This window comes from Cetorhinus maximus, chromosome 25 (assembly GCF_964194155.1).
Source record: "Cetorhinus maximus chromosome 25, sCetMax3.hap1.1, whole genome shotgun sequence".
Classification (NCBI taxonomy): Eukaryota; Metazoa; Chordata; class Chondrichthyes; order Lamniformes; family Cetorhinidae; genus Cetorhinus; species Cetorhinus maximus.
In genome coordinates, this window is record NC_135903.1 from 25,309,489 (window position 1) to 25,324,895 (window position 15,407).

Consider the following 15,407-nt stretch of genomic DNA (forward strand, 5'->3'; position numbering starts at 1 on the left):
AAATCTCTAACTTGTTCTGAGACTGAGTAGAAACTAATTTCTCTTAGTGATTATAAGATAAAATCACTCAAATCAACTATTAGTGGCAGATTCTGCTCCTTTACAAAACCTACCATGCAACCATTCCACATTTTTTCAGCTTATACCCATATATTTCCTAACTTTTTATCCTTATAGCTATTTCATTGTTTTGTTTGCAATGAGATATTTCATTAGAAATGTCTTTGCCATAAAAAGCCATAAGTTGTATGAAACGGTGTCATGCGCAGGGTCTTGTGCATGGCTGGCATGTTGCGTCAATATTTGTGGCATAATGAAGAATGCTGTATAGGCTACTGTGATTTCATAGGTAGGTTTTACATTAAACAAACGCAGACCTCAACAAATATGGGCACAGACTAGTTCCATCAGAGAATGAAAAATTACATAAAACAAAACTGGCAATTAAAATGTTTATCCATTTATAGAGATAGTAATACAAGAAGCAAACAATTGCAAGCATATTGCATTATTTTCCTTCATCAGCAGGAGCTCTAAGTGCCTTTGTGGTGTATAGAGACTATTTTTAATTTCTAGCAATTATGAAACCTTTGTTAAGTGCATAGAATGGAATCTGGCAGTGAACAAAATTTCCCATGGCAACCACAGCCTGTGTGAGGTTACTGCAGAGAATTAACCGCCTGTCGCATGTTTTATGTCTGGTTCTTTAAACATAATGCAAATTCATTCAGAATAGCTGTTGTGTTTTGCACTGAGTAAAACTAACACATAAGGCAGCCATTTTTGAACGTTATTTACACTTCACCAACAGAGAGGGCAGCAGTGAGGGCTCTACTCTACTCCCTCCCTACCTTAAAAAACAGCTTACACATCAAAATGTAAAATTGCACCTGCACATAATGTCCCAGAATACAATATGACTAAACCGATATCAACACTACCTGAAAATTTAACAGGTTGGGTTTGCAATATTTTTGTTAATCACAACTACTGAAACATATATGGCCAATACTTCCAGAGCAATTTACAGGTTTAAAAAAAAATTCCTTAACGCCAGCATGTCTTTAGCAAAAATATCATCATCATTTGACCAGAAACAATGACAAGAACAATTTCTTTCTTCTTCCTTCCTACATACTTTCAATTAACCTATCTGGCTTCTTTCTCATTCTGTCTGGGTATCTTCTTCTATTACCATTAGCTTGACTCTGCTCTCTCAACATCACTGACTGTGTCAAACCTGAACTTTGACTTTGACAACCAACGCCAATTAATGGTTAGGACTGTGACGTTGATTGATTAAGATAATTCAAAGGCCCTGGCTCACTTTGCCCTACTGGTGGATTCTGTGATACTGGCAAACTTTCAATTTCTTTGTGAGTTTCACTTGGGGCTGTAGGAGGAACTTAGGGTAAAATTTTTAGCTCGAGCATAAAATGACACACGATGATGTCAAAAGCGTACGTCCCGATGTCATCGCGCACTCGCGTGATATTTCGGTCAGCGGGTGCACACTGAGTTCAGCAGCGCACCCACTAACAATTAATGAGGCCATTAAAAAATTAATTAAAAGGAAGTTTTCGCTGCCCATCCAACCTTGAAGCCAGGCAGCCTTTGCACTTTTTTAAAAACCTCATCCACAGGCAGGATGAGGTTTCCAAAAGCAAATAAAAACATTATGTTTTCATTAATAACATGTCCCTCTTCATGTGACAGAGTCATATTTTAAAAATCTTTATTAATTTTTTTTAAAAAATCAGTTGATCTCCCTGAGGCAGAGAGCTGCCTCAGGGAGATTATGTCGCGGAGACTCATGTGCATGTGCGAAAGTCACACTCGCCTGGCTCACACTCCTCCCACCGCCCGCACAGGCAGTGCTGAGCACTGCCGCTTGCATTTCATGCTGGATGGGCCTTCATTGGCCCGCCAGCATGAAATTGCCTTCCAGGCCCACTCGTGGGCGGTGGTCGGCTTCCCGACCTTTCCCTCCCGTCCCAGCCAAGCCCGCATGCTAAGGGCAAAATTATGCCCTTAAACTATAGGAAGTTTATCATGCTCTCATTTTGTTAGATTTCCTCTTTCAAGCAAATGATCTATACAAAACTGACGGAGTCTCTCTCCAGTCTTCACTAGATATGTGAATGCACCTAGTCTCTTTACCACAAGTCCAATCACATACTTCTCCTTATCACCTCAGTGGTTGTTCACCATGACCTTCTGACCAGTGCTGAACTCTCTGGGCAGGATCTTCCCCCATGACAGGGGGATGTGCGGGAGTGGGCGTGAGCTAGGTGGGTTCCTGATTGTCGTCCCCAATTGGGGGCGTGCCGCCATTTTATGTGGGTGGGCCAATTAAGGCCCACCCAGCTTGACGTGCGCCAGGAAGTGCTACGTGCTCCCTGTGCAGGCTGGGCGGGGGGGAATTCCCTGAACCGAGAGTGCGCTCTTTCACGCATGCACACGAAAGAGCGCACAGATCTCCCTGAGGCAAAGTGCTGCCTCAGGGAGATCGGCTCAAATGTGAAAAACAGATTAAAGAATAGAAAAAATTTTACTGGCATGTCCCCTCATGTGACACTGTCACATGAGCTGGGACATGTCCATAACTTTTATTTGAAGAGCATGTTAAGAATTTAAAACCCTCATGAAACCTCATCCCGCCCGTGGATGAGGCGTCATGTTTTTTCTGAAGGCCGCCTGGGCTCTTGGCCTGCCCACCAACCTTAAGGTTGGACGGGCAGGTCCATTAAGTGTTTTAAGTAAAAACAAAAATAAAAATACCTGGAAAAACTCAGCAGGTCTGGCAGCAACTGCGGAGAGGAACACAGTTAATGTTTCGAGTCCGTATGACTCTTCAACAGAACTAAGGAAAAATAGAAAAGACCTGGTCTACTCCTCCATCACCCCCTACACCTCAACCCCCTCCCACGGCACCTTCCCATGCAACCGCAGAAGGTGCAACACCTGCCCTTTTACTTCCCTTCTCCTCACCGTCCAAGGGCCCAAACACTCCTTTCAAGTGAAGCAGCATTTCACTTGCACTTCCCTCAATTTAGTCTACTGCATTCACTGCTCCCAATGCGGTTTCCTCTACATTGGAGAGACCAAATGCAGACTGGGTGACCGCTTTGCAGAACACCTTCGATCTGTCCGCAAGCATTACCCAGACCTCCCTGTCGCTTGCCATTTCAACGCTCCACCCTGCTCCCACGCCCACGTGTCCGTCCTTGGCCTGCTGCATTGTTCCAGTGAAGCTCAATGCAAACTGGATGAACAGCACCTCATATTCCGACTAGGTACTTTACAGCCTTCCGGACTGAATATTGAATTCAACAATTTTAGATCATGAACTCTCTCCTCCATTCCCACCCCCTTTCCGATCCCCCCTTTTTTTTCCAATAATTTATATAGATTTTTCTTTTCCCACCTATTTCCATTATTTTTAAATGTATTTCCATCCATTGTTTTATCTCTACCTTTTAGCCTTTTTTGATTCCTTCACCCCACCCCACCCCCACTAGTGCTATCTGTACCTTGCTTGTCCTGCTTTCTACCCTTAATTAGCACATTCCTTAGATAATATCACTACCTTTAACACCTCTTTGTTCTTTTGTCTGTGACATCTTTTGGTTATCTCCACCTATCACTGGCCCTCTATACAGCTCTACTTGTCCCACCCACCCTTAAACCAGCTTATATTTCACCTCTCTTCTATTTTTACTTAATTCTGTTGAAGGGTCATTCGGACTCGAAACATTAACTGTGTTCCTCTCCGCAGATGCTGCCAGACCTGCTGAGTTTTTCCAGGTATTTTTGTATTTGTTTTCACTTTTACCTAACTTTCCTAACCCTGCCGCTATGTCTTGGTGCTCCCCAGACATCCACAGCGGAGGTGGAGGTAGCCTGCTGTCCGTGATGCCCAGTTTGTGATGAGTTTAGCGGGCATCCTCTGGAGGGTCGAGACTTGGAGGGCCCAGGTCTGCTTTCGGGGTCCTGCTGTATGGACAGATCATATAGAAACATAGAAAATAGGAGCAGGAGAAGGTCATTCGGTCCTTTGAGCTTGCTCTGCCATTCAATATGATCATGGTTAATCCCCTATCTCAATGCTCTATTCCCGCTCTCTCCCCATACCCCTTGATGACTTTAGAGGCTAGAAATTTAATATATTTCATTCTTAAATATACTCAGTGACTTTGCCTCCACAGCTTTCTGTGGTAGAGAATTCCACAGGTTCACCAGCCTCTGAGTGAAGAAGTTTCTCCTCATCTCAGTCCTAAATGGTCTACCCCGTATCCTGAGACTGTGACCCCTTGTTCTAGAGCCTGCAGCCAGAGGAAATATCATTCCTGCATCCAGTCTGTCCAGCCCTGTCAGAATTTTATGGCCTGAATTTTGCGCTCATCGGGCACGCATGAGCAGCAGGCCTGGAAGCGGACGCAAAATGCACTTCTGCCTGCGATCAGGCCCTGACTGCGATCTTGCGCTGGCTGGCGAATTAACGGCCAGCCAGTGTGAAACGCGCCCTGAGAAAGGCTCAGCACTGCCGGTGGGGGTGGGAAGAGAGCACATGCTGACGTCACCGCGGGTGCTGGCGAGCGTTTCCAGTGAGCTCCCTAAAGGCAAACAGCTGCATCTGGGAGCTGCAGACTGCCAAAAAATAGAATGCAGCACAAAAATGCCGAAAGAAATGTCCATACTGAACAATTGAGCACCTGCAAGCCCATCTCATATCAACAACAGTCCTCAGATATATATTTTTTATTTTAAATCCTAACGCAGATTTCATCCCGCCCTTGGATGAGGTTTCATAAAAAATGTAAAGCCCGCCTAGCCGATTGGCCCGTCCGCCAACTGTAAATTGTGAACAATTGGGGCCGTTAATGGGCTTAATTGCTCTCTTAATTGTTGGCGGGCTCTTCTAACTTTTGTGCATGCCCGCCGAGCGAAATATCGCCCGAGTGTGCGATGACATCGGGACACTTGCCCGACGCCATCTCGCGCGATTTCATTTATGTTCGGGTTGGGCACGTGCCCATCCACGGGACATAAAATTCTGGCCTATATATTTCAATGAGATCTCCTCCTCTCACTCTTCTAAACTCCAGTGAATACACGACAATCCTGCCATACCAGCAATCAGTCTGAAGAACTTTCACTGCATTCACTCTATCACAAGTGTATCCTTCCTTAGGCAAGGAGACCAAAACTGCACACAATACTCCAGGTGTGGTCTCACCAAGGCCCTGTACAGCTGCAGTAAGACATTTTTACTCCTGTACTCAAGTCCTCTCGCAATGAAGACTAACATACCATTTGCCACCTTAACTGCTTGCTGAACCTGCATGCTTGCTTTTAATGGTTGGTGTACAAGAACACCCAAGTCCCTTTGTTCATCAATATTTCCCAATTTATCACCATTTAAATAATACTCTACCATTCTGTTTTTCCTATCAAAGTGGGTAACTTCACACTTATCCACATTATACTTCATCTGCCATGTATCTGCCCACTCACTCAACCTACCTAAATCACCTTGAAGCTTCTTAACACCTTCCTCATTGCTCACAATCCTGCCAAGTTTCGTGTCATTAGCAAACTTGGAAATATTACATTTGGTTCCCTCATCCAAATTGTTGATATATATTGTGAATAGCTGGGGCCCAAGCACTGATCCCTGCGGTAACTCATTAGTCACCCTCTGCCACTCCGGAAAAGACTAATTTATTCCGACCCTCTATTTCCTGTCTACTAACCAATTCTCAATCCATGCCAATATATTACCCCCAATCCCATGTGCTTTGATTTTGCACACTATCCTCTTATATGGGACTTTATCAAAAGCTTGCTGAAAATCCAAATATACCACCTCCACTGGTTCTCCTTTATCTATTCTCACATATGTAATTTATTCAATTTATTATGTGGCTGTTACCTTGGATTCCATGGCCCTTCGAGGTTTGGTATCATGCATATTTTTGAACAATTTGTTTCCAAATAGTAATTGAATGGCTTCAATGGAAAAGAAAGTTGGTGAGGTGTAAAGTGGGCTGTCAATTATTATCACCCACTTCTTCTCCAGCAATAAAAATTTAAATCACCCTATAATTCTTCCTAGCAGGGCTACAATGTCCATTTCTTGTACACCATTCAGGTCATTATCAACTACCAGGTCAACATGGACATTTGTTTCTTGTGGACTCCTTGATGCAAATCATCACAAAGCTGCCATGCATTATGTTTTACCAACTCTGATTCCAAAGTAGTAGTGATCAGCCTGAGGGCAGGTTCTCTGCTCGTGGTCTTACCTTTTCCTCTTTAGTTGCTTGTAGGAGCCTCCCATTTTTAACTTCAAGATGTCTAAAATGATCATTCTCTCTCTCCCTCTTGTTCTTCATCCCTCTAAATTTCCTTTAATCACCTCCTTCAGCAATTTCTCATACCTTAGAATATGGCCAATCCAACCTTGTTATCTTTTCTTGATGATATTCATTAATGATGTTTCCTTCTCTACCATCCTGAAGACTTATTCATTGCTCTTGTGCTCTCTCCAACTGACCTTCTCCATCCTTCTTCAGAGCCACATTTCACAACTTTCTAGTCCAGTGATTCCCAAACTACTTTCCACTGTGACCCCGTTTTAACATTTGAAAATTAACATGGCCATCCAACAAAAACAAAACAACAAAAAAAGAAGCATGCTAAAATTCAGCTTGCACTTATTAAAGTTTGCATATTTTAGATCAACCTGTAACATATCACATAAATTTGTAAATCAGTGTTTTTTAACCTCTTTGTAACGATATTATTTTATGCACTCATATAGGCTTTAGCCAAGCTCTCCATATTCCCCAGTGACAAAAGGCTCAGTGAAACCCCTCTCCACCAAGCTACCTTCCCCCCGCCCTTGACCTACAGGCACACGCACACACAAGCACATACGCACACGCAAGCACATATGCACACGCAAGCACACATGCAAACACATGCATACATGCACACACACACACAGCAATTAGCCCCTTTCCCCCAACCCACCCACGCACACAGGTCAGCCAACCACTGACAGCCAGCGGGGAGGAATGGTAGCACTGAAAGCCCGAGCCTGAACCAATGTGTGCCTGATTCTGTTGAGCCTACCAGGTATTGCCTATGAAGAATTTCATATTTCCCCACATATTTTTAATTAAAACTTGCTATTCTTGTAAAGTACACTACCCCACGTTCCACTGGAGTAAACTGATGCTAAAAGGAACACTGTGTAATTATGTCCCCTTCTAGATTGGATCATGTAATAATTAGGAAGTACCCTCACTCTCCGTCACCAGAAAAAATGACTCCTCCTTGGGATCGAGTGATTTTTTTCAGATTAATCGGTTTGTTAATCCACCTTCCTAACTCTTGGTGCACAAGGTTCCAATATGGGTCAAGGAACAGGAACTCCTGAGCTAATGAATCCCCTGTACGTGACTTTTTAAGACGTTCTTGAGAAGAGGAAAATAAAATTCCTGGACACCAGGCTGCCAGTGCCAGGAATAGATCCCGTAGAAAGATGCAATGGGAGAAAGATGAAGTAGGGGAGGAGAAAATTAATGATTCATGTGTCAAACTTTTTCATAGTGTTGGCACCAGGTGTGACTCTCCTCACCAACTCAGAGAGAGAGGCTGAGAGATAAGCAAGGAAAGGACAGGATCGGAGGCCTGAGGCTTGATGCAGGCCGCAGTCTCGGAGGAGGGGGAGCTCACGATCCTGTCCACTGTCTCTGCGACCCTCATTTGGGGTCACAGTCCATAGTTTGGGAACCACTGTCCCAGTCTTTGGATGGCCATTTTTCTCAAGATCCATATTTCAGCCCGTGCAACAAGACACCCCAAATCATAGTCTTGATTATTCTTTTCTTAAGATCTCTACTCATTCCTATGCTGAGTAATTCTATGTTTGGAGAATGCGTTTTTTGGCCTGGGTTTTCCTCTCTGGCTCACAAAACGCATGTCAGGCTCTTTCCTGACTTCCGAACGCAAATTCCATTCCCTCCATATTTTTGTTCCCAAGAGACATGGATGGGGAGGGGCGAGATTTGTGAGCCTCTATGGAATGCAGGACGAGTGTTGGATGAATGTGGGTGCCAAGGAGGGCTGGTTAGAAAACCTGCCTTTGTCCTCGAGGATAGCAGTCCAGCTCCCAAAGGTATTTATATGCCCCCTAAACCTTACCTCTCAAATCCTCCATGCACCCTTCTGTCCCCAATGCCCCCTCCATGCACTATCATATGCCCCATGCCACCCCATGTCCCCTCCATTCCCCCTCATATCCCCATGCAACACCATGTCCCCTTATTTCCTCCCATGTATCCTTCATAGCTACTAACCAAGCATCCACTAAGACTGCCCTCAGAAACCAACATATTTGCAATGGGAATTCTTTTACGTGCAGGTGAAAAAAAACTGTAGCAATCTAATAAAATTATCATTTAAACATTTGTTATTGATACACAAATAAAATAAACTGTGATCCTTTAGATGAAAGGTAAATCCCCTTAAGTAACAAACAACCATGTATTCAGAAACCATAACAATGACAGATAATGTTATTACAACCCCTTAAAACTGTTAATCACTCCCTTGTACAACTGTGTCAACAGAGCTGAGCACACCCTAAGCTTTTGGAATTCAGCCAAGTATTCATAATGTCCATAGCTATCAAAACATTAGCTTGTAGCTCCAGACCCTGAAACTGAAAACAGATGGTGTTACATTTCCATTTCCAAGTAGATTGCCTGCCAGTCAATGGAGTGGAGCAGGTGCCTTTTTCACTTTCAGCAGTGGGACAATATTTTTTCAAAGCTAAAAAATCTCTGGACATTTAAATCACAGTCCAAAATATGGCAGGAGAGTTTCCCAGCACATTTTTCTACAGTTTTGAATGCATTATGGCACTTTCTCCAATGTGAAAACTACTGTGACACATCTCAGTACTTAGACAATGCTGGTCAATGTAATAGTCAAATTACCTTTTCAGGACAGAGCCCTATGATCAATCACTGCATTAAAAGCACATCTACATTACAATACAGCATCTAATAGTGATATTTTAAGGTGTTGAAACATTTAACATTTACCTGTTAGAATGTTCCTGAAAACAGCAGGCTTCCCCCAGTGGTCATGAACTCTCAGACCTGGTGGGATTTTTTAGGACTTCCAAAACCCTCACTAGCACAGGAAAATAGCGAGGAGACAGGAATTCAAACTTCCTATGGTCCTCACCATGGCAACCCTGACCTCAGAAGAAGTAGGTGCAGTGTTTATACTCAAAGCCTTCTTGACCCGTGAAAAGGGCACGTAAAAAATAGAGCAGGTTTGGGAAGGCACTGTAAACTGGGATTTGCAGACAAAAATTCTATCTTTTTTATTTTTCCAACCCCATTCCCACCTCCATCGGGAGACGACAGTCTGGCCCTTTGACTACATATCACTTGCTTTTTTTACAATCTCTATTTACAGTGAGGAATTAATGAGTGGAGTTGATTATTGAAAATTTACAAAAGGAAATTAACTGTCTCAAAATTTCATGGCTCGTAGTGCATGCCTTACTTCCATGAGCTGCAAAATTTGCATTTTCATCCTTGCGAGCAAGAGAACAGTGCAACATTTTTCTAAAGGATGTCACTTTCATTACCAGTAGGTGGCATGCATAGAAAGGAAAAAGTATTACACATGCTATTGGTGTCAAATTTAATTCCTTTGAAATACCAGCCCATTGAAGCTGAAAAATAAAAAGATGACTCAAGCCTAAAGAATGAACTGAATTTCCAAACTATTAATAATAATCATCTAGAAAATTTAGGATCCTTTTTCTCAAAAAAAAATCACTCAAAACTTCTGTCAAAGGAACAGCAATACTACTATAAAATTCTGGCTTGGAATTCCACTTTGGCTTTGGCATTCCTGAAACCTAAAATTTGGGGGAACTGATTGACGAGCCAACAAATTAAGATTGATTCCTTTTCTGGCCCAGAAAGGAAACATTTGAATTTCTAATTCGTCCCCTCCCATGATATGCCTGCCAGGATCCTACGTGGCTTACTTAAGTATATAGAAATGAGGGCCATTGCTTTTATGCTTGCAATGCACTAAGGATAAGTTGCAGTGAAAAATGGAATGCACAGATGTTGCCAGGCTCAGCTGAGACAAGCTGAAATGAGGGTATTTTGAGCCTGAAGAATGTTGATAGTTTAAGTAGTATTACAGCAGGGAACAACTTTTTTGGAACGAATTTTTGACGTTTGGTCTAATCAGCCTTGCCCTTGCTTTGGGTTGATTGTAGGAGTGGGAGATTTTAACTTCATCCCCCTCTCCACCACCACAGCGAGGGCTTCCCAAAAACCCTTATAACATTTTGTATGAGCGTACCTTTCTATAACATTTAGATTATACAGGCAACCCTGATCCCATGGGGATATCAGTGAGGAGATGTGTATCCAAAAGAGGTAATTAGGGAGATTTACAACTACTGAGAAGCTACAGTCCTGGTTATCTGTCCAGATTACTCTGTCTCAGCTATGAAGGTAGTGACCACCCTCAAATTTTATGGCACCAATTTCAGATAGGCACTAGCGATCTTGGAAAATCAACAGGATGCAGAAAGGACATGCATTTGCCAGGTGACCTGAGAGTTGGTTTAGATGAGAGCTGGTAAATTCACCAACTCTTGCATCACAGTGATGGAGCAGCGGAATAGGGCCATTCATTCAATTTTAATTTTTTTAAATTCATTGGATGCGGGCATTGCTGGCTAGGCCAGCATTTATTGCCCATCCTGAATTGTCCTTGTTCAAAGGGCATTTTAAGAGTCAACCACTTTGCTGTGGGTCTGGAGTCACATGTAGGCCAGACCAGGTAAGGGCAGCAGATTTCCTTCCCTAAAGGGCACTAGTGAACCAGATGTGTTTTTACGACAATCAGCAATGGTTTCATGGTCATCATCAGGCTTTTAATTCCAGATTTTTATTGAATTCAAATTTCACCATCTGCCATGGTGGGATTTGAACCCAGAGCATTATCCCGGGTCTCTCGAATGCTAGTCCAGTGACAATATCACTATGCCACCATCTCTCCAGGGTTGCTGTGACACGAGGCTACCAGAATGGTTATCGAGGAGACCAATAAGGTTTTAAGGGGACACTTTTGCTGCAGGTTGTGAGTCGTGCAAAATTTTAATTTATTGCTTCTTGCTGAACTTTGCCATTCAAAAAGGCTTGGACTGGGACTTCATTGGGGAGGTGATTGTGGCTGTTTCAGAATCAGTAAATATGTGGAGGAAAGCATCAAGATGACCATTACTCAAAATATTCCTCAGTGACTAATGCGGTGGTCATCAGAGCACAAGTAAGCCTTCACTATCTCAACTCTTTCTCCCCTTGTCTTCAAATAATGGACAAAACCTTCAGTCTAGTTCCCATCTTAAAACATTTCAACACATCAGACCTCTTTGCCCCTAAAAGACTGTGTCAATAATCATTACCTGAACAGAACATCAGCATGTGCACCCTTTCTTTTATGGCTCTGATTTCCATAAAGAGAAGTGTACATTCTCCTTTAATACAATAAACTTCAAGGTGAACAGAAGTCAACCTATTCTTTCCTGAGGTTTGCTCCACCTGGATAGCTAAACGTGCTTTTTTCACCTATTCTAGTGCTTATGCTTGGTGCATCAAAAGGGTCAAGATTGTGAGAGGTGGTTAGTTGCGCCAATGCTACAAATCTTCATGAGATGGTCCTCCTCACATGGCAGCTTACCCAGCGTTCTGTCTGGCTGTACATCAGGAACTTGTTCCCAGGTAACCTAGTGTTGCCCTCTATGTAGCATCAGCATGTTGCTATGAGGAAGGCCAGATGCCTTGCATGAGCTGTTGGTCTGAGCAACAGGAGCTTCAAGCATGTTGGGTCTAGCCCTCACCATTCCAATTGGCCCTGAATCTGTGACCCCATTGATTCAGTGGCCTAGTTGGTCTAATGGAAGATGTCTTCGGATGCCCTGAGAGTCAGCAGCCCACATCCTGGCTGCCAGGGTCTGGAATAAACTATGGACTGCCTATTCAGCTTAAAACTGCTGCCATGGAGGAAGAGTCACCATCTGCCCTGAGCTATTTGCTGCAGCATTGAAGTAGTCAAAGGCCCCATTGATGCCTGCAATCAAGAAAATGCTTCTAATGTTGTCACAAATGGAAGCTGTAGACTTTACTCACACCTATCAGTTATCAGACATCCTCAGGGACTGACCTCAGAGCTGATATGTAGGTGACGTTCCTCGAAAATCCTTTTTTTAGGTGCATTCTGATCACCACAAATCCAAAGCCTTCAACAACCAGCTCCTTGCTCTTGGGGAGATGGGATATCCTCAACCATTCCCCACTTGACGTGCTGTGGGAATGTATAATGCCACATTCTCACTTACACAATCGAATTCCCCTCGGGTGAAAATACCTGAGCTGAAACATGGGACTAAAAGAGCAAGTGATGGATGGAGGGGGTATAGATAGAGGGCTGGTGGCAGAGGAACATGGACAGAAACTCATGGAAAGCTTTACTTAGACTTCTTCTTTGTTACACTACTCTTCCTCTACCCCAACTTCTCGCTTTGGTAGATTTCCAAGAATAAAGGCTACAAGATAAAAAAAAAGGCAAGCATTACTCCCTTGGGAATTAAGGAGACAGGGGTGGAAGTTTGTGGTTGGGGTCTGCTTTTTCACAGGGATGCATTGGTAACCTTGCAGGTGTGCAGCCACCAACCTGGCATCAGCACTGTGTGCCAACCCCACCCACAGCTGAGCAGACTACCTCCTTAGCAGTTCTGTGGCCTGTTCCTCAGGACCTGCGAACTCCTTGATATCAGGGATGCCTCCATCTGGGTGCCCGTGCTTTTTTCAGACATTGTGTGCAAGTTTTATTCCCCGTAATGATTGAATGAATTAAAAATCAGCAATTGAAGGTTGACTCCTAGTTGAAGTTGAGGAAAAGGTTTTAAGGTTGTACACACAAGTAACTGCTGTTAGGGAGGCTACTCACAATGTAAGATCCCTAGTTTGTGGCCTATTTAACTATAGTGTAAGATCCCTAGTTTGTGGCCTATTTAACTATAGTGTAGTGTGAATAACTAGCTGTTTGGCTGTTACTTTTGAAGAGTTTGCTGGTGCCCAAAGAAGAAAAGGGAGCTGCTGGTATATACCTTGTGTCTTACCTGAAATTTCAAACTGAATTACTGCCAGCAAAATAACTGCTGTCATTACAATGTGCAAATATAAAAACGTCTTCAATGAAGAAAAACATCTGAAATTGCTTCTTAGAGGTAATTTTAAAAATGGACAAAGAGACAAAGAAGGGGATCTCAAGTTTGGTCAAAGAGATGGGCTTTAAGGAGGGTCTTAAAGGAGGAGAGAGAAGTGGAGATGCAAAAGGGGTTAGAGAAATAATTCTAAACCGTGGTCTGGGTGAGGTAAGAAGGAAGGAAGAGGAAAGGAGAGTCACATAAATGTCTCAAATCAAAGGAATTAAGAGTTTGGTGGGGAAATTGTTTGGGTGTTTGCAGCATTGTATAAAGACAAGGATAAGTAACAGGGAATTTAATCGTAAAGGTGAATGGAATACAGCAAAGGCTGGGGCATTGGGCAAACAGGGCTTAGTGCAATAGAGGACAAGGGAATTAGTGGCAAAGATACTGAGTTTGTGTCAGGAGCCAAATAAAATTATTTTGGTCTTCCCAATATTTATCTGGAGAAAATTGTGGTTCATCCAAGACCGGACATTGGATACAATCTGACCTCACAGGGACAGTAGAGGAGCCGGGAGATGTGGCGGTCAGGTAGAGCTGTGCGCCATAAGCATATGTTTGGAAGTCCATCCCATGTCAATGATGAAGCCAAGGAGTAGTATATAGATGAAAGAGGAGGGCCCGAGAAAGAATCCTTGGAGGACTTCTGAGATAATAGTGAATGGGTAAGAGGAGAAACCATCGCAAGAGATTCTCTGGCAATGCTTGGATAGGTGTGAATGGGACTAAACAAGGGCAGTCTTCCAGACAAGGACAACGGAGGAGGGCATTTTAAGAGGGTCGTGTGTTTGACTTGATAATGCAAAATAACAAGCGACTTGCAGAAAGTCACACTGTAAGATGCATGGTGATATGATACTTCATGACCATACTAAGTACTAGTGAATTATTTCTTTAAAGTTTATTATCCAAAGAAATCTGATGCTCTGTGGCACTCCATGGTAACAGCAACAATGGCATTCATTTAACATAGAAAACATCTCAAAGAGCTTCACAGAAGCATAACTTTTCTGTTAACTAGCTATATCCAAATATCCTTTCTGGTTTTGCTGGAGACTTTGTGATCTGTTTGTTGCTACAAAACTCTTTCCAAGGAGAACACATGGATCCTTCCAAATAATAACAAAAAAACCCAACACTAATCAAGATGCCTTGGTATCTTTAAAAATGCTACTTTTGCTGAAAGTCCAAGGACCTAGCATTGAATGTAATTCTTTGATACAAAAAAATCTTCGCCAGATTTGCAATGTTAAAATCTGCTTGGCAGAATGCCAGTTATTTCATGAAATCATATCCTACTTAAAATTAAATATAACATGATAAATTTGTTTTTCCAGTGTGTACATAAAGATTGGCTCTCATATTCCCTTTCCCTCTTGTCTGGAGGATGAAGTGCTCCCTGATGAACAGTGCATTGACCAACTGGAACCCATCAGCTGCGAGGATGTATTTAGTCCTTATTTTATTATTAACTGGTGCAATATTTCATTGGTAAGTATTTTTGTCTGGCAAAATTGATAATATATCACAAAACACCCCCCAAAACACTCTGAAACAGTGAAATAAAATGTAGTTCCCTTCATCTAAAAGTTTTGAAGGATTATAAATAAAACTTACGTATAATTTGTCTTTATGCTAAAAATGTTAAATCAAGAAAACCACCAAATGAAAGACCAACGATTATTTCCAATTATTACAGCTCAAGAGTGGCCAGAGTTTGCTGTGGGCAAATGATTAGACTTGCACTTGTCCATAGACTTATTCCAGGGGTTTTGCAGTGCAAGTTGCTGTCCGCATGTTTAACTGTACATGTGCACTCTCCGGAATTTGCTGTGTGATTTGTGCATAAATGACAGTAAACGCTGTTAGCCTCACTATTCTTTCCAGAGTAAAATTTAGCCCAAGATCTTCCTCTTAAAAGCTTTTTTCAGTTAAAACTTATAAAACTGTGATATTTTATTTTGTGGTCTTATGAAATAACTAGTCGCTCTCCCACAGTGTTGTTCACAGTAAGTTGAAGAAAGCGCTATTTTATAATGATTGGAGTAATGTGTCATGTATTATCCCATCAATTGAACAA

At 42.5% G+C, this 15,407-nt stretch overlaps 1 protein-coding gene across 1 annotated transcript in view; it reads left to right on the forward strand.

Annotated features, from left to right (window-relative positions):
- Positions 1 to 15,407, forward strand: part of sgca (sarcoglycan, alpha) — a gene marked incomplete at its 3' end in the record, with an annotated part of 46,299 nt that overhangs the window by 15,383 nt on the left and 15,509 nt on the right. Inside the window, 1 exon segment of the mRNA XM_078529148.1 lies at positions 14,665 to 14,818. Coding sequence (XP_078385274.1) covers positions 14,665 to 14,818 — 154 coding nt within the window.